Source organism: Lepisma saccharinum, chromosome 12 (genome assembly GCF_977018435.1).
Source record: "Lepisma saccharinum chromosome 12, izLepSacc3.1, whole genome shotgun sequence".
Taxonomy (NCBI): Eukaryota; Metazoa; Arthropoda; class Insecta; order Zygentoma; family Lepismatidae; genus Lepisma; species Lepisma saccharinum.
The window spans coordinates 17,121,749-17,148,134 of record NC_139240.1 but is presented as its reverse complement, the minus strand read 5'-3'; the positions used below and the strand labels follow the sequence as shown (position 1 = coordinate 17,148,134).

Here is a 26,386-nt window from a genome sequence, read left to right as displayed (position 1 = left end):
ATAATGCTAGACTAATTGGGTTTTGATTTTCTGTTAAGGAAACTCATCAGGTTTCAGTAGATCTTCACATGTTCACCTTTGGTGGCCCAACAGATATCAAGATTGTACTATATCAGTTGTCAAGTGTTTTGAAGCATTTGTGATGTAATGGATTAACAAGTGTCGATGATTCTCTGTCGAAGGTTGCATAAACTTAGTTTTTGTGATGTAGGTTAAATGTTTTCACAGAGACATTCTAATCGGAATTTGATATTCAGTAAACCAAAAATTGCAATTAGTTCTCTGTCACATTACGAAAGCTACCACATTAGTCCATATATTTAATCACATGCTGCTTGATCACCATACATAGCAATTATTTTCTTTTGTGGGTACTGGCACGACTTGGAGAGTTCTCTCACAAAAAGGGAGAAAAGTCATTATTTGTTTGAAATATTTTCAGTTAATTTGATGTTAATTCTACCGGACATGCTGTATGTATTAAATTTCAGGGTCGAGAAGGAAATTCATGGCTTTCTTTTAGTGTACGTCTATGGTGTCATTTTGAAATTACATTTTATATTATTTATAATTACTAACAACTTGAGAAATTACTACATTGTGTACTGCTCATGTGTATATGTATGTTGAAGTAATAGAATATTTCTAAATGAATGTGAAAACCAGGAATGTGCAAATGTTGACTTTTTCACCTTGTGCAATTTTTTACTACTTTTTCTTGACATATTCCTATGCTAACTCATATTTCCTAATAAAGAGCCATACGTATCAGTGATGATATTTATCCAAATGTAATATTTTCCAAATGTAAAACCTGCTCCCCCCCCCCCCAGAAGCTTGAATATTAAAATGCTTTTATCTCAAAAGTATGATTTAGCACATTCGTGTTTTTACTATTGGTGTGACGATGTGTGAACCATTACTAAGTTTGGGTTTAGTAACAAATATACGAATTATTTTTTTAAAAAATATTAATAGTCCCACTGTGAAGTATGGCAGATATAACGTATTGCCCAAAATTTTATCGTTACAGGTTTCTGCGACGTTTGCAGCCAGCCTGGTGATGTCCCCTGCTCTCGGAGCGTATATGTTAAAAATGTACAGTGACAACCTTGTGGTGGCCCTGGCGACAGCCATTGCAGTATTGGATGTATTCTTCATTTTGGTTGCCGTGCCAGAGTCATTACCAGAAAAGGTCCGGCCATCTTCGTGGGGAGCGCCTATCTCGTGGGAGCAGGCGGACCCCTTCTCAGTAAGCAACTCCCTTTTTTTAAAGTAATGTAGCTGACAGAAGGGTGTTCATTCAATAGACATGTCCAAATGGATAAGATTTTAACATTAAATATTATTTTTTTTTAACATAAATATGTATTTATTAGACAAATGATGCCACAGAGTATTGTTGTATCAAGGCATACATGTATACTATTTTGTTTATTATAGAAACTTTACCACATACATAAATAGGTTTGGAGTCACTAATTCACTATACAGATGAACTCCTCACTCTTATGCAGAGACATACTGTTTACATCAAACCCTGCATCATTTGCACTGAGACACCCAATATTGCAATGCAAATACTAACTCCATAGAGTCTATTTTGTTGTTTACGATTTTACGTAGCTTGCTCATCAAGTTTAGATTACACCCTTCTTCCATTTTTTCAATGTTAAAGTAAGATAGAAGCTCAGAGTATGGGGTCAATTTAAGGTATGCGTTGTCTTCTTTGTACTTAACATACCTCAAGAATTTGGACTGAATCATCTATATTTTCCTTACATGTTTTTTTGTCCAAGGACTGCTATGTTACCAATGCATATTCTATGAGTGAGCACATATCAAATATCCACGATGTCATATCTGTCAAGTGAATATTGAGGTTGGTCATGGAGGTTGGCCAAGCAACAGTGCCTTTGACACTAAACTGATCAACACATCACGTGACATTTTTTGAAGAAGCAATGCAAACATTTTATTGTCATCTGTAAGCTCACTGAGTTAACCCAGTGCTTTGTCCATGTGTAAAATATAGTTCAACAAAGGAAGCATGTTCTTGAGGAGTCCACCTATCCATGTTCTGACCTGCAAAGTAAACCAACAGTGCAACGAAAAAGAGGAATTCAAGTAGAAAGCTCTCATATTTATAGTTCAATGCTTTTGTATCAGTATGTTAAATCAATATAATATAGACTTAACATTTATATATGAGTGTGTTAAAGCTTTGTAAATTATCCAGGAAAATTCTTGGAAAATAACTGGGAAAGTCAGGAAATTTCTTTTGTCCAAATTAGTGGAAACCGAGAACTCGTACAATATTTAATGCATTGAGACCTGCAGAGCATGTTCACATGGACATCCCAGGATATTTTCCAGGGAGGGGCAAGCAAGGTAAATTTTCCAGAGGGGGTGAAACTAGGAATATTTACCCCCTTAAAAAAAACAATCCTTCACTTTGAAGTTACCATGTTAGTGCAACACCCATATTATAATTAGCATAAATGACTGTGGCCGCAGTGGCTCAGTCGGTAACGCGTCTGACTACCATGCTAAAGGTCCCGGGTTCGATCCCCGGCCGGTTCAAATCCGGGAACTTTTCTAACGTTGGAAGTGGCCCCAGCGCCCACCCAGCGTCGAATAACATGGGTACCTGGGGGAAACCCTGGGGGGTAAAGGCAGTCAGGGGCGTGATGCTAATCACATCACCCCATTCACGACCGGATCAAGAACGTGTGAGGCGTTACCACCACACCCCTATACGCCTTAATGGCATGGTGCTAAGCACAGGGGAGCACTTTACCTTTTTTTTTTTGACTGTGAAATATATAACTGTAAAATTGACATTCATTTTCCTGAGGGGGGCTGCCTTCCCTTGCCCCCCACTCCAGATGGTCATAATGAAAGTTAACAAAAAAAAATTAATATTATGTTGCTGTTTTGTGCGGGGTGAGACTTGTTTTGGGTGAAGGTTATCAATCTGCATTCTAAGCTTTCACCTTGTATTCTACAGGGTTGCTATGTGTCTGGAAAACAGGGAAATGTCAGGGAATTTTGCAGATCGTCTGGAATTTACATGCATTTTGGAGTCTGCAAGAGAAAATGTTGCAAAAATAAACAAGCAGTTCACTTCCATTTCTGGATTCGGTTCTTGCGATACCACTCCCAAAAAGGATTCAGTTTAGAAACTTGTTCTTATAATTCTCAGTCTTGCGCAAAATTATGGTTCCTTCCAATTTCTGTAATAAATTGTACTAGATATCAGAAAGAATATATAAGTAAAACTTGCAGTCCAGATATCTGATTGATAACTAATGTACATGGGCAATATGATCATAATTATCAGATAGGTTGGTGAAGATGAAGTTATCTCTTCTATTATTTTATAGATCTTATAGTCCAGGCAAACTAAGGCAATTTTCCACCCAACCTGGGCAAAATTGTTTCAGAAGGTTTTTAAACAGTTTCTAGCTCAGGAATCATTGCTGAATAACATGTCCAAAATCAGACAAAATCGGACGACGGGGAAACCCCCCAGAAACGGATTTCAAAATGACAGACTGGCTATTCTGAATTTCCTAACATTTTATCTTTATTTATGAATATTTTTTAATATTTTGTGTATTCTTACTTATAATTTGTGTTCTCTTGTTGTGTCAAATTATCTTGTCTCTAAATTGTGCACGATTTGTGAGAGAAAAATTGGAGAAGAGGTAGTAAAAATATGATCACCAAGAATGACCAGCATTTCATGTAATTTATAAATGCTGAAAGAACAGGCTCGTGGACGATTTGCAGCACAGCTTGCAACTGCAAATCGTCCACGAGCCTGTCCTTCACAAATAAACATCAAATGTTAGGAAATTCACAATAGCCAGTCTGCCATTTTGAAATCCGTTTTTGGTGGGTATAAACCCATGTTGACATTCATTAATTATACTCTTAGTATTAAAATATAAAGATTTGTGTATAAGAGATTCGAAGATCTTACTAAAAATATTAACAATGGTAATCGGTCTGTAATTAGAAATTTTGCTGTTTCCAGTTATCTTCTGAATTGGCACCACAGTTACTTCCTTCCATAATTTGGGGAAGATTCCAGTTTTTACTGATTTGTTAAAAATTGAACACAAGACAGGTGCAAGTATATCACTACATCCTTTGAAAATATAATTTGGTATATTGTAGAGACCAGAATTACTTCTAGCCTTAATTTTCTCGAAGACATCAATTATATCTTTCTCACAGATTACAGGAGGAAATATACGATTAAAATACCAATCAGATTCCTGAAGATCATTGTCTTGCAGTTTAGAAAAAAATACCCTCGAAATGACTCGTAAATGCATCAGCAATTTCCTTCTCATCATGCAATATTTTATTATCAGATGTGATGGAGTAGACATCTGAGGAGGTGACCCATAGCGATACGAGAATTCAAATAATTATAATATCTACACTTACCATATTTGATCTTTCTCTTAATTTCTTTCCTTAATAAATATTATGTATTTATTATTTAAATAAATAATAAATTGTGTATTCTTGAAAGATAGTTTTAGTTTAAAAAGTAAAGAAGAAAAAGGTAAAGTGCTCCCCTGTGCATAGCACCACACCATGAAGGCATATAGGGGGTGTGGGGGTAACGCCCCACACTTTCTTGATCCGGTCGTGAGTGGGGGTGATGTGATCAGCATCACGCCCCTGACCGCCTTTACCCCCCCAGGGTTTCCCCCAGGTATCCATGTTATTCGATGCTGGGTGGGCGCCGGGGCCGCTTCCATCGTTAGAAAAGTTCCCGGATTTGAACCGGCCGGGGATCTAACCTGGGACCTTTAGCATGGTAGTGAGATGCGTTACCGACTGAGCCACCGCGGCCACTAGTTTTAGTTTAAATATTATTAAATGGAAATAAAACTATTATCTCTCTCTATAAAGCATAATTACTTTATTTTTGCCTTCAGTAGAAAACAGGCAGTCTGCCATTTTGAAATCCATTTTTGGGGGTTTTCCCGTGGTTCAATTTTGTCTGATTTTGGATATCTTATTCAGGAATGATATGGGCTAGAAACTCTTTCAAAACCTTCTGAAACAATTTTGCCCAGGTCAAAGTGTAAATTGCCTGGCCTATAAGTCTTGTTGGTATTTCCTATAGAATTCCTGTATGCAATAAAAATTTCCCCAGATTATGTGAACTTTTAAATGTAAGCAAAAAAATTAGCATTTTCTACGACACTATGAATCCAGAAAGTGAAAAATTGTGTATGGTTTATGAACTTTTTCTCTTGTTTTTATATTGTGGAGATCTGTTATGGAGAAATAATGTACTTCTGACCTTAGCATGAAGGTTAGATGCACTTGATGGTAGCACCCAATACATTTGATGCCGATTGTAATTTTACATTTTACTCTTCGAATTTTTGCATGTTCTTGTGCGTGTAGAATGAATTTTGAAAAAAAATAAATCTGAAAGTGAATATTCATAATAATGAATGGATTATACTAGGTCATTCAAATATGACCGGGACTGATTTTTTTTTTTTTTTTACCAAATCCTTTACTGTCAAATACTTATTTGCACATGTCACCCTTCAAAGTACTCTCCTCCAGAGTCCATACACTTTTTCCAACATTCTGGAAGCATCTTAATGCCCTTTTCAGTTGGCTGCGTTTCCACTCCCGAACACTGCCGATGATGGCGTAGTTATCCGCAAACCGCATGCCTTCCAAGTCTGATTTAAGCCTTCCAATCAGGTAGAAATCACTTGGGACCCAATCGGGACTGTATGGTGGGTGTGGCAGAAGGTCCCATTTCAATTTGCTGTTGTTGTTTTGGCTGTATGAGGCCGGCCGTGCATCGTCTTGAAGGAAGGCTACTGACTTTCTACCTCTCCCGCTTGGATCAGATCTTTTCCTTCACTTCTGTTGTCAGGAGTTCTGAGTAATAAGCTGCAGTGACTGTTCTGGCATCTGTAAGAAAGTCTACATGGATAACCCCCCTGCCAGTCCTAAAAAATTGTTCCCATCACTTTGCCTACCGAACGGGTCCTCCATGCTTTCTTGGGTCTGGGAGGACCGGTATGCTGCCAGTCACGTGATGACTGTTGGGACTCATTCGTCACACGCTCTCTTCCCTCTCTGAAATACTTACACAACACAGGGCCTCCCCGATGGCACAGTGGTAGCATTGTCACCTTGTAATCAAGGGGTCCTGGGTTCGATACCCTGTTGAGGCACATAGTGGTTCAAATTCCACTTTAAACTGTAGGTCTCGTTCCGATTAGCCTTACTGTGCACAAAGTGGACTTAAAACATCAACTCAAACCAAACTCGAACCAAAACTTACACCACTCAAACACGTGGGTTCTTGAGAGACACTATTCCCCATTCTGTTGTTTGAGTCTCTGCAAAATTTCATATGGCTGGACATTTTCTCAAACGAGAAATTTGATCACAATGCGTTGTTCCATGCTCCGCGGCACCTTCTGTTCGCTCATCACTCTAACAACACTCAGACATGACTGAGCAGGTTCTAACCAGAGCCCCGAGGGAGGGTGGGGTTTGTGGCTCTCTTCTCCCAAGGACGCACAACTGCTCCGCATGGCAGGTTGTTTGAAAAAAAAAAAAAAAATCATTCCCGGTCATATTTGAATGACCTGGTATATTAGACTGAAAAATGCAAGTTTCGAAAGCAAAAATCATGATAATAAACATGTCTGGAAAAAATTCATTTTTGGACTGGAAAACCTGGAAATGTCAGGGAATTTCATAATCAAAAAATCGTAGCAACCCTGTTCTAGATGTTACAATTCTATGTTACTGTTGATTACTTCTTTTGTATTTTAAGGCTGTTAAAAGCAAGAAACTGTTTTTGTTGTGACAGTCTGGGAGAATGCACACTTCCTTCATCACACATTTATTTTTAGTTTGCTTAAAGATACAGTTATACTGATGATGATGTTTCCACATTCTAATTCCAGTCGCTGAGGAAAGTAGGGAAGGACCACACCATCCTCATGCTGTGTGTCACCGTTTTCCTTTCATATCTCCCAGAGGCTGGCCAGTATTCTTGTTTCTTCGTGTATTTGAAGTTGGTGAGTAACAGAAACAACCTTATTTTATGCAAATTGGAAAATGGGGCATGCCCTTGACTTAAGGAGGTAAATTTTTCCTCAAGGGCTGGCTGGGCTCTGTTGTGATGTCTGCAGTCAGAAGTAACTTTTTTCTTTTTTTTAACTGGATGAATTGGAAATTGTTAGCTAGGAAGAGCTTTGTTCAAACCGTAGGGCTAGCTGGTAGATGCTCTTTCATGGTGACACTAAGGCAGCTGGGGGGGATGCTGTACATTAAATTTTCTTAGTGGAAATCTGCGCTCATGTAAAGTAAAAATTAGGGCAGTGCCTCCTCCCTGAGGGCATAGTTGTAACGTTGTTCCCTTATAATCAAGGAGCGAGCCCTTAGTTCAATACCTGGTGGAGACACATAGTGGTTCTGATCCCAAAGTGTAGGTCCAGTCCTCATTAGCCTATCTGTTCATAAAGAGGACTTAAAAATTTCAATTCATAAAAAAATCAAACAAAGAAACGAGGGCTGATGTATTGAAATGTGAAAATATTGGTTCGAATTTAATCACCAATACCAGCCAATACTTTTTTTTCTCACGGTCCTGGAATCTTGTGGGACTTGCAAAAATGCCACACTTCTCTGGAGTCTTAAATATCCTGGAAATTATATGCAATGCACAATTTTCATCATTTTGGTAACAATGTTGTGGGGAAAAATGATTTTGTGATTAAAGAAATACATTATGTGAAATTATGACAATTTTAAAGTAAATTCTATTAAATTCACGTAGTATAGTTACTTTCATAATTGGGAAAAGAGAGACGCGGTAGTATATAAATACGGAGAAACTAGTACTCACTTTTATCCACGAAGCTGTTTTTTTCTTTTTCGATTAATTTCAGTGGCCACTGCCACCATCCTCGTTGGAACTTGCTGTGAAGCTGGAACAGCAAGTTCCAACGAGGATGTCAGTGGCCACTGAAATTAATTGAAAAAAAAAAAAAAACAGCTTCGCGGATAAACGTGAGTACTAGTTTCTCCGTATTTAGTATAGTTACAGTTAGAAACAAAAAAAAAATATAGATACTTTATAATACTTTAAATTGTTTTAATTTCCATGGATCAGCATCAATATCAGTATTGAGTCAGAGTGGTATCAAGTCAGTCCTAGCAAACATTAGTGTGCACAGATTTCTAACTCTAGACATGTGCGAAACATTGTTAGCAAGCATTAGGAACATGAAAATGGATTATAATGTTTCATTCAACAATTTTTGCATGAACTTATTAAACTACACTAATGTTTGGTTACATGTGACCAATGTCTCAGAGTATTCATAAAATATATTTTCACAATGATTTCCACATGGGGACTGTTTGCAAAAAAAAAAAGTGATACTACATCATTCAATGCAGACAAGATGCACAACTGTACAAATCTTTTTTACCACATGCAGGTTGCACAAAATCACTATTCAGGTATTGCAGATCAGGAGAAGATTGGTTAGCAATAGTGACTGGAAATAGTTAGAATCTTAGAATTTACTGAGCACGATACCCCATGCATAAATGCTTAGTAACCCAGGGTTAAATACATTTCCAGATACATAAGGTTATTTTTCTAAGGTAAAATTTTTCTGTATTTTTATGCAGTCACTCCACAGAAATGCTGTTAACCAAATAGTACAAATAACCAACAAATCTTTTCTCTGTCCAGAGCAAGCGTGTGAGCTTGCCCATCAGTTAATTCTCGACTATGCTCATCCATTTCTGCTGCACAGCTGCTGTCAAAATCAGCCAATATGAGATTTCAAGATGACGTGACTGTCTATATCAACTTCAGACTTCTTGTAGCTGGAGTATAGACAAGAGTTGTTGTTTCTGCAGCAATATCTTGGGAAAGTTTTTAGTGTTTTGTAGAACTACACTGATGGATTTCCTGTGACACTTTGGGGGGGGGGGGGGGTTGTTATTTTTCAATTTGGAGTTTCTCAGTGAACATAAATGTAACTAATTTGTAGGGCTGAGCCGATATCGATGTTTGCTGATACCAGTGGTATCAGTATCAGAAAATATAACTTGGCATTTTATTTGTCGATCCCGGTCAAGCCGGTTCCCGTTGCGGAGTGGTTAGCACATTGTGCTATGGTGCCAGGGGTCCCATGTTCGATCCTGGCCTGGACATGAATGTTTGTGAGTGTACATTCATCAATTTCATCATGTCATCACTCATCCCCATCTTCGCAAATTAGCCAAAAGTGGCAAAAAAGCGAAGTAAAATAAAGCATATCAATCAAATTGATACCGGTCAATACTTTTACACCATTTTGATGGCTCGCAAGGTCTGGAAAAGTGCTGTGTCACAGTAATTATTCTGAAAGTTATGCAAAATTCAAAGTTTCAATTTATTGTATACTAATATTATGTAAAATAGTATTTTGTGATTACATAACAGGTATTTTTATATTCTGATTTATTGTTTTAATATTTTGAGGCAAGTGAATTGATGCTTATATTTGGGGTGGAATTTAAATTAATTTAAATCTTTGGAACCTCAAAGAATTTAATTGTGAAAAGTACCACTTTTAAACATAAAGATATCCATAAATATAAACTTGGGCTTCTCCAGATGGTAAAACTCATAATCAGGTAGATCATATTCTCATTGATAAGAGAAGGCATACTACTATAATTGACGTTCGTACACATAGAGGTGCTGACTGTGCCAGTGACCATTATTTAGTAATTGCTAAATTAAGAGAAAGACTTGCAGTGATAAATCATAAGCAACAAAATTTAATACAGGAAAATTTGCTGATGAAAGAATTAAGAAAGATTACCAAATTAAAGTGTCAAATAGATTTGATGTTTTGCAGGATTTAAATGATGATGAAAATATAAATGAAACAGACTTAAATAAGAATTGGGAGCAAATACGTAATGCAATAGAATCAGCAGCTAAAGAAAGTATAGGATACCATAAACCAAGACAAAGTAAGCCATGGTTTGATAATGAATGTCATAATCTAATAGAAATAAGAAATCAGGCTAGACTTAGGTGGTTAAATAACTCGGATGGTACAAATCTAAGCAATTATAATAGAATAAAGCGAGAAGTTAACCGCACGTTTAGAAGTAAAAAAAAGAGATTACTTGAAAAGCAAAATTAACAAAATTGAAACAAACAGCAAAAACAAAAATATCAGAGATTTATATAAAGGTGTAAATGAATTTAGAAAGGGGTGGCAACCTAAAGTAAACTTGATAAAAGATAAAGAGGGTGGGTGATTTTCTAGCTGACCCAAGCGATATTCTAAGTAGATGGAAGAACTACTTTAATGACCTTTTAATGTCCATGTAGGAGATAAATCAGAAGTAAATGAAGTACACACAGCAGAACCTTTAGTTCCAGAACCTAACTTGACTGAAGTTAAATATACTATTAAAAGGCTAAAGAATAACAAAGCACCTGGCATTGCTTTAATATCAGGTGAGTTAATTAAATATGGTGGAAATTCATTAATATGTCAAATTCATAAATTAATTTGTTTAATATGGAATAAAGAAGAAATCCCTCAACAGTGGAAAGAATCCATAATTGTTCCTGTGTTTAAAAAAGGTGATAAAATGAACTGCAATAATTACCGTGGAATTTCTCTACTCTCAACAAATATAAAATATTATCTAACATTCTTTTAACAAGATTAACCCTATATGCTAATGAAATTATAGGTGATTATCAATGTGGATTTAAACGTAACAGATCAACTACAGATCAAATTTTTCACATCAGACAGACACTTGGAAAAAAAGTGGGAATATAATCAAAATGTCCATCAGCTATTCATTGATTTCAAAAGAGCATATGATTTGGTCAAAAGAGATAAATTATATAATATATTAGTCAAGTTTGGAATACCTAAGAAGCTTGTTAGTGTGATAAAATTATGCACCAGTGAAACAGAAAGTAAAATTCGTGTGGGTATTAATGTGTTTGACAAATTTACAATTCATGATGGGTTAAAACAAGGAGATGCATTATCTCCATTGCTCTTAATTTTGCCTTAGAATATGCTGTTAGGAAGGTAAGAGAAACTAACGAAAGACTAAAATTAAATGGCGTTACTCAGTTGTTAGCATATGCAGATGATGTAAACTTACTAGGGGATAATATAAATACAATTAAGAATAATGCTAATATATTTTTCAAAACTGCTAAAGAGATAGGTTTGGAAGTTAACAAAGAGAAAACTAAATATATGCTTACAGGCCGAAACCAAGTGTCAGGTAATAATGAAAATCTAATTATTGATAACAACTCGTTTGAACCAGTTTCTAAATTCAAATACTTAGGAGTAATACTAACAAATGAAAATTATATTAAAGAGGAAATAAAAAGTAGACAATTCAGGAATGCATGTTACTTCTCTCTTCATAAACTTTTGTCTTCTCGTTTAATATCTAAGAGAATAAAAGTTAAAATATACCAAACAGTAATTTTGCCTGTAGTATTATATGTGTGTGAAACTTGGTCCCTTACATTGAAAGAGGAACATAAATTGAGAGTATTTGAAAATAAGATCCTTATTAAAATATTTGGACGTAAAAGGGATGAGGAGACAGGTGAGTGGAGAAGGTTACATAATTTAGAACTACATAATTTGTATTCATGTCCAGATATTATTAGAATAATTAAATCAAGAAGACTTAGGTGGGCAGGCCATGTGGCACGAATGGGGGAGGAAAGAGGAGTTTACAGGGTTCTTGTTGGGAAACCTGATGGTGAGAGACCTGTAGGAAGGCCAAGACGAAGATGGAGGGACAACGTTGAGATGGACCTAAGGGAAATCGGTAGGGATGGAAAAGAGTATAGATCTTGCTCAAGATAGAACAGATGGAAGGCCTGTATTGCTGCAGCCATGAACCTTCGGGTTTAAGAAGGCTAGAGAGTTAGTTAGTTAGTTATTTGGGGTGGAATACTCGCCCAGTAATATTAAGGAGTAACTTTTAATTGTTACAATTTTCAACCATTGGTATTGGTATCCTTACAAAGTGGTATTGGCTCAGCTTACTAATTTGGCATAAGAATTAATCATTGTGGACACCTCTCATTTCGTAAATAAAAATCCAACTATGCTTATGCACCCCCCCCCCCCCCCCCCAAAGAACTGCACCAGCGAAGTTCTTCAAAATTGATATGTTTGTTATGGATGTAGATATACCTGATGGCCACAATTAATGTTTCCCTACTGAGAGCCCTCTAGAGCCTATTCAAAGTAAAGGATTACGTTGAAGCTTGGTACAGATGATATGGAGACTCTGGTGTACAGTGAACAATGTCTCGCGAAACACTTCGTCCGACCATTGATCACACTGCCTTATGCTTCCAAACGGTCATTCGCGTATTGAACACTGCTGTAAAGGCATTAACTCAAATTACTGCTGGTTGATACATGTGCGCCACATTTCAACCTGGTGCTGAAAATTTGAACTTTATTTATTTTCATCAGCATGCACTTCCCCATAGTCTCCATATCCTCTATACCAATTTTCAGCGAAATCTGTTGCTTTGAATGGGCTGCAGAGGGCTCTTGAGTAGGGCAACATTAATTGTGGCCATCCAGTATCATTCAGGTAATGAACAATGTGTTAACTATTTTATAATGCTTCGGTACCAGTAATATTTTCATATTGGTTCATCCCCATTAACTTTGTGAATGCCATATAATTTGATAAACTGTGTTATTCTCCTGAACAGGTGATGGGCTTCAGTGCAGAGGCTGTGGCCACCTTCATAGCCGTGGTGGGGATTCTTTCGGTTGTGGCACAGACGGCTGTGCTGGGTCTCCTCATGAGATCTCTCGGAAGCAAACACACCATCATGGTGGGCCTGCTCTTTGAGATGCTGCAGCTCATGTGGTACGGTTTCGGATCGCAAACATGGTAAGCCCTTGCTTGTTAAGCTTTCAAGTTTTTGTGTACAAAATTTTAGCTCAATGCAACTTCATTTATGTATGCCATCTAACGCAATGGCAGATTTTCATTACAATTTCTGAGAGGTCATTGTGGTGTCAATGATTTCAGTCAATTTGGTTTTTAGACACACAGGCTATATAGTGTTTCTTTACTCTCTTTAGAAGACTAATAAAAATTGCAAGAAGTAATTCTACGCTCACGTCAAATGTAAAGTTAGAGTGGGTGAGAGGTTTGTTGCCCCGTGTGCTGGTACTTGTGAAAACTAGATCAATGTATTTCAGAGTGTTCAACTCTGCTCAAATTATGTACTTAAATAGTTGTATTTAGGTCTTGACGTTCATATACTAGCCGACCTCTGTGGCAGAGTGATTAGCGTGGCATGCTACGATGCCAGGGGTCTCTGGCTCAAAGCCTGGGTATGGATTTTCTTTATGAGTGTCCCTTCATCAATTTCATCATACAGGGTACAATACATAATTATAGTAAAATTTAGAATTTAGTAATAAATCTTTATTAATACTAATGTCTACCAAACACAACCCAAAAATTGCAACAAGAAAGTGGAAATTTCCAATAGTCACTTACTGTAATAGATTTCAACATAAAAATAGTTCAAATCATGTTTTTTTTCTGGAGTATTTAATATACCATTTCTACTGTAACTACTGACAATAATTAGTACATGAAACTTTGAATGGTTTGTCCATAACTAATTTAAAATTTCAGTGCACTACTACAAAGAAATGTTCATTTTTCCAGAAACACCATAAATATCCCTGACATTTCCATGACTTTTCCACGATTTCCACCTTTTTCTGTTATAAATGTTAAGATTGTTTGATAAAAAATAATTATTTGTTAACCATAAGTCAATCCTACTCTTATCACCTTTCCATGTGAAGTGAATGAAATTCGAAGCCTGGTGTTACCTAAAATATAGTTCTTGGTCTGGAAACACCTGGAAAAGTTGGGGAATTTTGTTTTTCACACGATTGTAGACACCCTGTCATATCATCACTCATCTCATCTTTGCGATTTGACAAAAGTGGCAGATAATGCTAAGTAACAAAAATCAAATCAAACATTCACATACTACAGATTTGAGCTTGTTGCTGGCGCTTGTGGAGGTGAGCACGCACTTGTGTTACAAACTTCTCACCTGCACACTGTACATCAAGGCCCGCAAGCAGTGAGTAGGAGTGGGGAAACTAGGTACATTGAGAGGTAAAAGTACAATACCACACTGCACTGTTACGCATGATTGATGAGAGGTTTCCCAATGCGCAAATGTGACTAAACCTCCTCACTTTCTCACTTCCTCCTTTCCACCCCTCTTACAATGCTACAGTCTCCCTGCTCACTCTGCAGTTCACACATATGTACAAGGTGTGGTTATTTAAAAATTGGGACTGACAAACAAGCACATATTGCATGGTATCATCTTCAGTGTACACCACTTCACTGCCCATGCAATGCTGCATACGCATCTGCCACTGTTCTAAGCAGTGTTGCCACCCTGCCTGTGTCACCTTGATTAGCAACTCTGTTGTTTTCGCCCTCACCACTTCTACGGATTGGAAATGTGTTCCCTTCAAGGCAGTTTTCACTTTTTGGAAAAGAAAAAAGTCACACGGGACTAAATGATAAAGAAGATGATAAAGCACAGGAATGCATTTATCAGCCAGAAGCCACTTCACAGACGAGGGTGTTGTGGACTGTTGCATTATCCTGATGCAACATCAAGGTGGTGTTCTTCCAGAGATCTGCCCGTTTCCTCCACACGCATTCTCGTAATAGTCAAAACCTCGATGTAGTAGTGCTGAGTAACTGTTTGACCCTGTGACACCCAATCAATCACTCAGATTTCACAGATTTTCTGAATGTTTTCCTCAGTTTTTGATGTCATATGTCAACCCACACGTTTGTCATCTTCCAAGTCTTCCTTCCCCTCATTAAACTTTTTTTGCAATTCAAAGACGTGTGTACATGATATGGTATTGTCCCCACACACCTCCCATAATAATTGAAGACACTTTTTTGGCGTTTTGTTCAATTTCACCAAGAATTTGAGATTCACACACTGGCATGATTCCGCCTCCCATCACCACACAGCATCCACTTCCTACAGACCTCACAGGCACACTAACGGTTCAAGCACGACAACAGTGCCTCTCCTGGATCACCACACTTCAAAGTCAACGTCTTCCACCTCTCACTCTTCCTCCCCTACTAACATCATCAGCAGATGGCTGGCCAGTTGCATTTTTAATAGCCACACCTTGTACATACAAGAGTACTCTTCCACAAATGCAGCAGGTTGACCAGACCTGGCGTACTACTACTACATATGCAGTAATGTCTGGAAAAGTAAATTAACTTATTCATATCTCTTATATGTATTGCCTTTCAAAAGAAAAGTGAGAAATTCTTATCATCAAATGATAATCTTTGCTTTAGAGAATATCATTTTAATACAAGGACCAATTAATGAACATGTAAAATGCAACTTGCGTATCTGTGTAATGGTTTATTTTCATTAAATTAATTTCACTGACCACTGTCATAACACAATATTAAATCATCATCGTATTCCTTTCAACCTTCAGTCTTCTCATTGTTGAACTAATTGAAGGGTTCGGGGATGCAACATGGTGACATTTTGGTCTTTTTACAAAGTAAATAGAGCCATCCTCCAATTTTCGTGTTTATAATTGCCATGTCATGCAATTTGCATTGGATTCATTGAACACTTCTGAAATTGGTAAAGGCAACAATTTATCTACAGTATAGCTTCTATTAAACTTTCTGCTTAATAAACTCAATAAAGACCAAAATGTTACTTACCATGTTTTACCCCTGATTCCTTCAATTCAAAGTTGTAGCCATTTAGTAGCATTTCTAAATCTGTTATTACCAGTAATAATTTTATATATTTTTTTGCTGACACACCTACATTTAGAAGAATATATTTACAAGTAACATCTGACATACAATCAAGTGCACCAAGCAGTTTTTTTGAGTTTTCGTATGTTGGAATTATGATAATTATAATCTTCATTCTAAGGAAAAGAAAATGGCCAAAGTGAATGATATTTTTTTTGTATTTAACATATGTATTACGTAAAATAAACTCTGAACTCTATGGTGCAACAGCCCTCTTAGCAGTACTCTTGGAGATTTTAGATAAGTTGTCTCGAAATGCTGACCACAGAAAATTACAAAACGTAAAATGTTTTTGAGAGATGCAAAAATGCTTGTATTCGATGAAAATGTTTGGCATCTTGAAATTTTACTTTTGTTTCCCACACAGTTATTAACGTGAACGTAACTTTTACAGGATGATGTGGGCTGCCGGCTTCCTTGCTGCAATTTCAAGCATAACATATCCTGCCATCAGTGCTTTTGTGTCTATGCACTCGGATGCAGACAAGCAAGGTATGTCCAGTAGGAATTGGAGGTGATTTTCGACAAGTCATTCATTTCATATGATGAAGATAGCCCCTGTGTTTTTTGTGTATTGTAACTGCAGTGGAACCTTGATTTTACATTATTCAGGGGACCAAAAAAATAAACTTAAAATATTGGAAAATGTAAAAATTAAGGAAAGTTTTTTAAAGTTTTGCTGTGTTGGGACCATCAAGATTGAATGATATTAATTCAATAAATAAAATAAAAATAAACATTAAATGATGCAGGAAAATGTAAAACCAAGGAACGTAAATTTGGGGTTCTGCTGTACTTACTAGATGCCTATGACAGACTGTAATTGTTCAATATTTATTCTATTTTTTACCTCCCCATTGGCATGGTGGTAATGTCGTCACCTTGTAATCAAGGGATCCTGGACTCTTTACCCAGTGGAGGCACATAGTGGTGCGGATCTCACTTTAAACTATAGGTCCAGTCCTGATTACCCTATCTGTGCACAACGTGAACTTATAAATTAACTCTAACCTTGAAAGAGTTTCACCCATTCTTGTGAAAAATTATCGTGCTTCACATGCAATATAGATTAGGATGGATCGATATGCATTTTTTAACTGATATCAATAAAGTGCTAATACAAAATTTGCCATTCCTGATAAAACCAGTATTTTACTTATCAGATATAAAATATTACACATTGTGCCAACATGATTATCAGGTGATTACCCGAAGAAGACTTTGAACTTTGCAGCTTGTCCATGACAAAAAGTAATTTTCTTTTACGTTGGCATTCTTTATATGTATGTGTCTGATCAAGACTGTTAGAAACAGTTGAAATAATTGTGTTAAAACCAAATATGTGCCATAATAAAAGTTTCAAAGTCAGTTTGTTTAAAGTGTACTTTATGTTCAGGTAGCTAATCAGGACTAGACCTACAGTGTAAAGTCGGATGATCTGTTGTGAAATGTGATCTGAGATTGAACTCAGACCCTCTTGATTACAAAGCTATCCTTTGTCACAATATTATTTCTGAGAAATTCTTTGGCAATGGATTAAATAATTAATTGTGGTAAATATTTAAATTACAGCAAACTTGAAATACTTTGAGGTTCCTTTCCTGGCTGCTATTATCGCTTTCATCTGAGGTTTTAAAGTAATATTAGTCGCAACATTAGAAAATTATAATCAGTAAACAGAACTGTATTTACAGTTGCTGACAAGACTACTGTACTGCACAGGGCTCACTATGAAAGGAGATGAATGACTTACACCGAAAAACCTTTGCACTGCATTTTATGTAACTTTGAAGTAAAAATAAAGAAAAGTACATAAACACTTAATTGCCTTTTCCCCCTTAAATTTGGTAGTTTAAACCACCAAAGATGGGTTTTATTAAATTATTCAACTGCTCTCTTGTATTTTTAATGGAAAATTCAAGCTCTCATTGTAAGAGAGAAAATTAGTTTTAGGTCATTTTATAATAATTGTATAGTAATTCTATAGGCCATTTTTTTGAGACTTTTTAGATCATTAACTTCCGAGTTCTAATAATGATTACGTTTCTGATGATTCTTTACAGGTTTGGTACAGGGAATGATCACAGGGATGCGAGGCCTGTGCAACGGATTGGGCCCTGCAGTGTACGGACTAATTTTCTACCTTTTCCATGTGGATTTGAATGACGACCCATCTAAAGTACAGGTGAAACAGCAGGACTCGAACGGCACAATGCAGCAGTATTATGACTCTATGCCACAGGTGATTATCGTTTATTTCTTTTCTCCCTTTAAATTGTTGTAGAAATTCAGGTTTCAAACTTGTATTTTGGTTCTGTTGTGATATTGCTCCATGTTTTTAGTGGCTTTTAACACTTTGAGTCCTGAGTCACCACACTATAACTATGTGGAAATAAAATGAACATTTTGTTCCAAACCAAACCAAAAAAGTGTTAGATATGTATATATATATATTAGTTATTTTAATCAATATATGGAATTAAATATGGACGTACAATTGTGAAAAATGGCAATTTTCATTAAGCAAAGGGCTCACCAAGATAAATAAAATGCATTAAGCTTGCATGTCAGTGATTGTGATGCAAAATTCAAATACAGAATGTGCCTTATTTTCTCTTACCTAAACAGTGTATTACCAAACTATCTTCCAAGTGCTGAAAACTCAATCTACTAAACATGAATCCCCCTAAAGATATCCATATTTATATTGACTGAAACAGAGTTCAATATTGTGTAAAGTAATGGGAATATATTTAAAATGTGCAATTGATTTCACTGTGAAAGCTTTAGCTTGCATTCTCTCTTGTTGACAAGAATAGATGTATTATCTATTGTCAAGGTTTACAGAGAGTACAAAACTAACAGAATACAGATGAACAGAAAACCTTTGGTATTTAACACAAGAAGGAGAAGTGTAGTAATATTATGAATATGGCATGTGTGTCAGAAAATGCTTAAAAATATGGAAATTACATGTAAATATCACTAAAATATGTAAAATATGTGCTAAAAACTAATTATATGTAAAAATATGGAAAATAACAATAGCATTTTTCGAGCTCACATAACAATTTTGCGCTGGTAATACAAAATAACATTGTTTTTGGCATTGTATTTACATATAAATCTGTTCCCTGGTAATCAAATTGAAAACATTAAAGTGTTCATAATTTGGAAAAGAGACGCGGTAGTATATAAATATGGAGAAACTAGTACTCACTTTATCGGCGAAATTGAAGATAAACCAGTTTCACGGATAAAATGAGTACTAGTTTCTCCATATTTATTAAAGTGTTGTTGGAAGTAGCGTTTGGCATGTGTTGGTGGTGGTTTAACAAACAGAAAAGTTGCGATAGTTGTGACCTCGTCATTGTATGCAAACTCTGCACCGATTGAGCTACCAGTCCAATCAACTGAGGGTGACAGGTTGAGTGGGCCAGTTGACTCCAATCCCAGGATTTAAAAACAATAAAAGTGTTAAACAGGTTAATAAAAAAAGCATAATCATGTTAATGATTATAAATATTAGGTTCACCAAAAGTTGAAGGCTGTGACAATGTTTTTGAACAGGTTTTCTTTTGTTTATGTTAACTTCTATTGCCATACTACCATTTACGAAAGTGCCGAATTCTATTTAATTGGCCATTCAAATATAGTGTCCTATCTACACTTGAGAAATTATATTCAGTGGCGGCGATTGGGTTCCAAAACCAGATGGGAAAAGGTGCCAAAACTGTGGGGTGAAGACTGTATATTTCCCTTTGTAGATAAGGTTTAGCATAGTGCGGGAACTAAAGTGGCAGAAAGTGGGGGGGGGGGGGGGCAACTGCTCCCCCTCGCTGCCACTGATTATATTCAGGACTCAAAGCGTTAAGTATAAGTTATTTTGGTTAAGTTATTTTGGTTCAGTAGCAGGTTAATATAGTATTATGTAGAAAAGATAGATAGGCGCATATTAGTATGGTAGTTTAAAATCAAGTTGTACTTCTTGTAGTTAACCATTTACATGATAGCTCTAGCTTCCTGTGGTCAGAATTATGGATAGATGAAAAACAACTCACGTCGTATCATTTTGTTGGTTTCTCAAATTTAGTCTTTGGGTGCAGCCAATGTTTCCAAAGACCATGCTACTCTGGCATGTTTCTTAAAAATGTGAAGTGAAAATTCCTGACTTCCTCTCATGTGACCTGGTAACAGTGTTGTAAACGACATCCTGAAATTATTTGTTACAAGTTTAAGTGAACTTTGTGCTCAGATAGGCTAGTCCATTTGGTTCTCAAACTTCTCATTGTACTCTTTAGTCGTAACTAAACTTGTAATGTAGCCCCACCATAGGTTTTCTCCAAATAGAGGGTTTTGGGGAATTTTTTTGGCTGCCTGATTGGTGGAGCGTTTTTGATATGTTGCAGGCACCTATCTGCAATAGAGCAATACGGCATTCAGGCTGTATGTGGAAGGATAGTAAACAAATAAACATTAGAATCCTATGTTTATTTTATTGAGTGTTTCTATGGTTACAATCTTTATGATTGTAAAAAATGCAAAGGACATGTATGCTAAGAAGTACATGAAAAACTTTAAATTTTCACATATTTTTTCCAGAGTTGTTGAAAAAAAGTAATGAACAAAAATAAGTTTGTAAACAAACTGTCACGCTCAATTTTGGAGTTTTTATTGCAAATCCTCAGAGTTTCTAGTGAGAAGTATGTGCCTCCATAGCCTGACACAGTCTCTTGATGTCTGTCTGTGCACTTGAAACTTTTAACTGGAGATTCGGCTCCAAATTTAGTTTATTGTTGATTTTGAACGAGTATTTTATTTCAAAACACATGGAACAAAGATAAGTGTGTTCAGTGACAAAATCCACCTTATTTTCCTGTTGAGTGTCAAAGCTATGAAGTCTGCAGCAAAAATGTTGTCATGTGGGTATTCTCGACATTTACTCTTCGGAGCTGATCACGTATCCCCTTCAAGTCATTCATGTACCCCTGGGGGTATGCATACCACAGTTTGAGAACCACTGGGTTAGTCTGTACTGGGCCTACAGTTTAAAGTGAGCCTGGGACTTCTTCTTAATGATGTGCCTCAACTGGGGATTCAAATTTGGACTTGATTCTGAGGGTGTTTGAAATTCAATTTAAAAGTAGAGATTGTATTTTTTTAAATACAGAGCTCAGTACAAAAGTGTTTGTGTTCAGGGGGGTCAATAGCCTGCTAAGGGGGAGCTTTCAGACCTAGGACTGTGCCAATATTGTTGCTGAGGTATCAGTATTCGCAGATACTTTTCTAGCATTCTGGTCTTTCATAGAATCTGCTAAAATGTTGCACAACACTATTATGCAGTCTAATTTTCTTGAAACTACACAAACTTTCCATTTAATTTGCTCCAGTATTGTGTGAAAAGACTTATTTTGTGAACTGATTCGAGTTACCACTGTAAGCTTTTTAAAACCAGTGGATTGCTGTTGTGCATGCTGATAACTAGAGTACTGCATCGGACCACTTTAGCTCACTCAAACTCGTTCAATTCTCCCATGCTCGAGCATGCTATGCTCGATCATACGGCACTCGTAGTGGAATGACTGACAACATCCCGCATTTCAGAGCCTAATAACCAGCACTATCAACCTTAAGCCCACACATGCAATTACAGTTCTAAATAATAATTTCGTATAATATGCAAGACTCAAATACAGCACATATGAAATAATGCAATATCTACAGACCGAAACGCAAAATGGATACACATGCTGACAGACCTGCCTAAGCAATTACAAATATCGTATCACAGTGCAAGAAGTACGTGTCATCATTGTTCACTTACCGAAAAGGATAATCATATTCTGCAAAATAATAAAATACAGTTATAACATTCAATCGAACATCATTTCAATGTGACAATAATCGTAGAAACATAAAATGTCAGCCTAAGCAGTTTCAGCCCATAATAATCTATTTCATCTTCACATATCTCAGTAAGATACACAAAACTGCATTTTAACACTGAGATGATAACTATGTTCACTTACTTTTTCAATTTCATTTTGTTTTTTACTTCACGATCCATATTTGAGGGCTCAATACCATAGACAAATTACGGAAATACGTCTACTAATAGGGTTCGAGAGTTCGGTCGTTTTCCACTCGAGTGGAAGATCTATCAATTCTGTATGCCATCTAGTGTTGCCCGTGCGAACTATTTACCGCTCGAGCGAAAAACACTCATTGCAGTACTCTACTGAAGACACACTGCTAGAAGCCATGGACACTGTAGGTTCCCATCAACATGCTGACGCAAACAGCAGTGCATTTCAACTGTTACTGAGTGTTCTGAGGGGAATGTACTATTCTTGCTTTCGGCCAATCTTGCACTGTATGAAAGTAATAATAGTAATAAAGAAAAGACCCATATTCTCAGTATGTTTTCTGGCATAAAATGGCATAAAAATTAGGTAACTATTATGTTTCTAATAGAACTGTTCACAGATTTTCATTCTTCATATTTCTAGTGTTAATAGTAATAACAAAACCAACAATAATACTGGTGGTGATGGCTTTTTTAGGTTAGTGATATATTTGTGTGTAAGATGTTGAATATGAAACACCGAAATACATTACTTTTTTAGTTACCATTTCACTCAGCATGTGGTTTCACACAATATATACAGATTTATGAATTTTACGTTGAACTTAACAATAGCTGTTTGTACTATTGTCTGTCCCCCTGTCTCTGATCATCATCATCTTATCTCCTTTGTCATCATTTTAGCACCAACACTGGGCCTGGAGAACATCATCATTACGAGCAATTATGTCTCAATTTTTTTGCAGTATCTGTAATAGAGTTCTGTAGGACATGCAAGAATAGCGACATGCTGTTATACCTAGAAAACACAACATCTTATGCTAGTTCTATGAATTCCTTTGAAGTCATGGCCCTCAGATTAGTGAAGAACACATACTTTGTACCATCAAATATGTTGGTCCTTTGGGGAAGTGAATATAGAAAGATAGAAAAGTGCACAAAATAGCAAGAGATACATAAAAAATGAAGGCGATGACACCGGCAGTTAAGAACAACAATTGGTTATCTCAGTAGCTAAGCATATTTTTTAGCTTGTTACAGTTAGCAAAGTGACACAGAAGCAATGCTAAGTAAGACAAATACAGATATGAACAGTGATTGTCTAGTAAATAGCCTGTATGGGCTTTGATATTGTTGAAGTACAACTAGCCTTCATTTATTCTTGGAAGCAAACACTGCAGTGCAAGGGACATGCTGTACTGAAAGCAGCTGCATTATTTTTCTTTGCATTTTTTTTATAGCATAGATCTGTTAATTGTATTTTTTTTATTTTGTTTTCTTTTGTGCTTAGTTGGATAAGATTGTATTGCATGGAGTTTAGTGTAAATATAGCTCTAACTGATTTTCTCTTCCTTCTCTTAAGACACCGGCGTGGGAGGTTATTAAGCAGGTACAGTTGAATAGCATTCAGTATGAAATTAGAGCTTTTAGCATGAAACATACTAACAAAGAATGACATATGTGCCAAAATAACATATGTGAATGTAACCACACTGCTAGTTGGTAGAATTGGACTGAACTCTCACCCCAAGAGCACTAATTGCTTGAAGTATTAGCATAGAAGTGTTCGATTAATGTTAAGTTAATAGAGAATGTGTTGAAGAAATATACGAGGGCTGTTCGGAAATCAGTGTCCGGTGGGCTGTAAAGAGAAATGTGAAAAAAATGAAAAATCTTGCGCGGCATGCACTGGTAACAAGGTCCACGCTGTAGAGTGGATGAACAAACACTTCCCAGTGAAACCAGTGTGGCAAAATGTTTGTGCATGTAGCTGAGGCCATGTCCAAGTCTGCAAGTGCACTGTTGCATTCTTTCACGTTGGCATTGAAGTCATGCCATTCTAGATGCTGCTTTGCAGTACAGTTGCCACTCTTCTTGCCAGATGTCAGTTCAAACATCAGCCATCTCACTCTGGGGTGCAGATGCAAAGTATGGAACCAGAATGCAGATACTAAACATCGTAATACATTCCACTTTTTACTGCTCAAATCAGTGCTTGAAGTGAGGGAGGATGCAGGAGGATGGTGTCCCTCCCAGCTAGTAAAATGTATGCCAAGCTAACATTCTTGACTTCAGGCGCTGGCTCCAATTGAAAATATGGCATATGGTTTCGTCTTATTACATATTTTCTACATAGTCTTACATAAAATGTCTACTCTCTCACAGCTCACAAAGGAGTCTGTAGAATGGCATGTCACAACATGTGGGTGAGTCACCTGATCACAGAGGCAGGAAGTGTGGCACTTACTTCTCAACATTTGACATTCTTTCAGACTTTGATTTTTGAATATCCCTCGTAAATGTGCTTGCTTGGAAAAACTGCTTTTATGTAAGTTTCTTAGTGAAGAAAATATTACTATGTGGCCATTAACATAATTAACCAATTATGTCAAATTATGTCTGGAATGATTATTATAAATAAGGCTGCGAATTTGTGGTAAAAAAGAAGTACACGTTATGCCTGTGTGTGTATAACAGTGGTGAATAAAAGCATGAAGTTGTTATAAATGCCAAGAGCGGACTGTATTCACTCTTGTGAATTGCATACCATTTCCTAATGCATTGTTTGGTAACTTGGTGAGTGTAGAAGTTTTCTGAAAGTGTGTTTACTTTTAATGTGGAAGTGAAATAGCCTATGACACACCATGGATATAATATAACTAACTGAAGAGTTTGTGAAACTTGTGGGGCAACCAAGGATCGAACTTGGGTCTTTGGTATTCTTTCCAGGTATGCTATAGGCATAAACTCATGTTTGATTCTAAAGCCACGATTTTCATTTGCAACTTTTTGGTGAATTTCATATTACAGTGTTAACAGTGTTAACTTAATTTTAAAAGTTTGTATGTGTGCGTGTGTGTGTGTAAAAAAAACAACTTTCATTTCTCACTATTGAAGTGGCTTACAGTGATGGCATGAACAGTGTCCAAAACATGTTTTGATAATCATTTGGATTTTAACATAATTAGGAAATTTGATCATCACCCTTCATTATACAGGGTGTAACAAAAATATGCAGAAATACTTCAAACTGCAAAATTTTACTGTGAGTAATAAGGCCTGCAAGTAAAGTTTTCATACTTGGAGCCCCCTTGAGCCTTTTCGAAGCATTGGATTACAGTGAAACTTAGAATAGAGGCTATGGGAATGCAAATGCTGATGAAAAAAAAGTTCAAATTTTCACCAGTTTCATACCCATGTTGATGTAAACTTTTTCTTCTCTATGCATGAAGAATCCATTCCTGAAGTATTACTGAATATTTTTGTTACACCCTGTATACTGTAAAATCTACTGATCGGCTCTTGTGTACTGCGGTGCCGCCTGGTAACCACTCTATTGCAGACCTTTAGAATCAAGTAGAAGTTAGGCAGTGTTTCCATACCGCTCATGTCCTGTCTAGACTATGTGCTTAGGTTCTTAGAGTTAGTAGTCTATTCAGTGATCGCACTGAGAACAGAGAAACCTGATGTATTTAGTCTAGCGTGACAATCATGTGTGAGTATGTATATGTTGGAACATACATCTCTCTGTGCATGGTGTGCACAATTCTACACTTACAACATATTAGAAGGTACAATGAAATGTATTCACAGAGTGAGAAATGGTACAAAAAATGGGTCTGTTGGAAGGCACATCCAGCTCCTAATACATCGCGAAATTTGGTTGCTAAGACATGTTGAAAGCACCATCTCCAAACCAACTACATAACATGCATTTTTTTTCACAATTACAGTTCTAATTATGCCTATGTTGTTAGATTAGGAGGCCAGGTTTATGGCTCTCAGCAAATTATTTTGATAATGTGTTAGGAACTGGATGTGCCTAATGATAAGACCAATAAAAACACACCAAGGACAATCTTGTAGGTACATTTTCCCCCATACAAACACAAAACTTGCTCTTTCAGGGAAGGTTGTAAGCTCTTTGATAATTTGTTTTAATGAAAGATATGTTCAAAAAGTACAAGAGTGCGAGAAAGTATACATGCCAGCAGTGGTTTTTGTTTACAAATTCGTTGAAATCCCAGTCTCATTAAGAAACATTTTGTTGTATCATCTCATTATATTTCTTCACTATACTTGTAGAGGTGAGACATGCTCTGTGTACTAAACTTGAGCTTTTTGTAATTACTTTTATCTTAGCAGAATTCATAAATGTTATATCAGTTAAGAAATCCCAGTTCAGTTCTTTCTGGAATGCATTACACACCAGCCTCCATTAGCCTATCCATTCACAATGTGGATCTGAAACACATTAACATATTTTGATGAACATTACAAGTTGGAATATACAGATCTTCATAAATCTGTCAAGTACTG

At 36.5% G+C, this 26,386-nt stretch overlaps 1 protein-coding gene across 9 annotated transcripts in view; it reads left to right on the top strand.

Annotated features, from left to right (window-relative positions):
* LOC145996581 (solute carrier family 71 member 1) overlaps positions 1-26,386 on the top strand; it is a 206,273-nt gene that overhangs the window by 154,126 nt on the left and 25,761 nt on the right. For 6 of the 9 annotated variants that reach the window (XM_083133104.1, XM_083133101.1, XM_083133105.1 and 3 more), the window contains exons 6-11: positions 1,034-1,252; positions 6,978-7,091; positions 12,821-13,005; positions 16,376-16,473; positions 18,045-18,223; positions 23,430-23,456. In XM_083133104.1, the coding sequence (XP_082989230.1) occupies positions 1,034-1,252; positions 6,978-7,091; positions 12,821-13,005; positions 16,376-16,473; positions 18,045-18,223; positions 23,430-23,456 (822 nt within the window). The remainder of the gene's footprint in view (positions 1-1,033; positions 1,253-6,977; positions 7,092-12,820; positions 13,006-16,375; positions 16,474-18,044; positions 18,224-23,429; positions 23,457-26,386) is intronic. The other 3 variants (XM_083133103.1, XM_083133106.1, XM_083133109.1) reach the window with 1 other exon arrangement.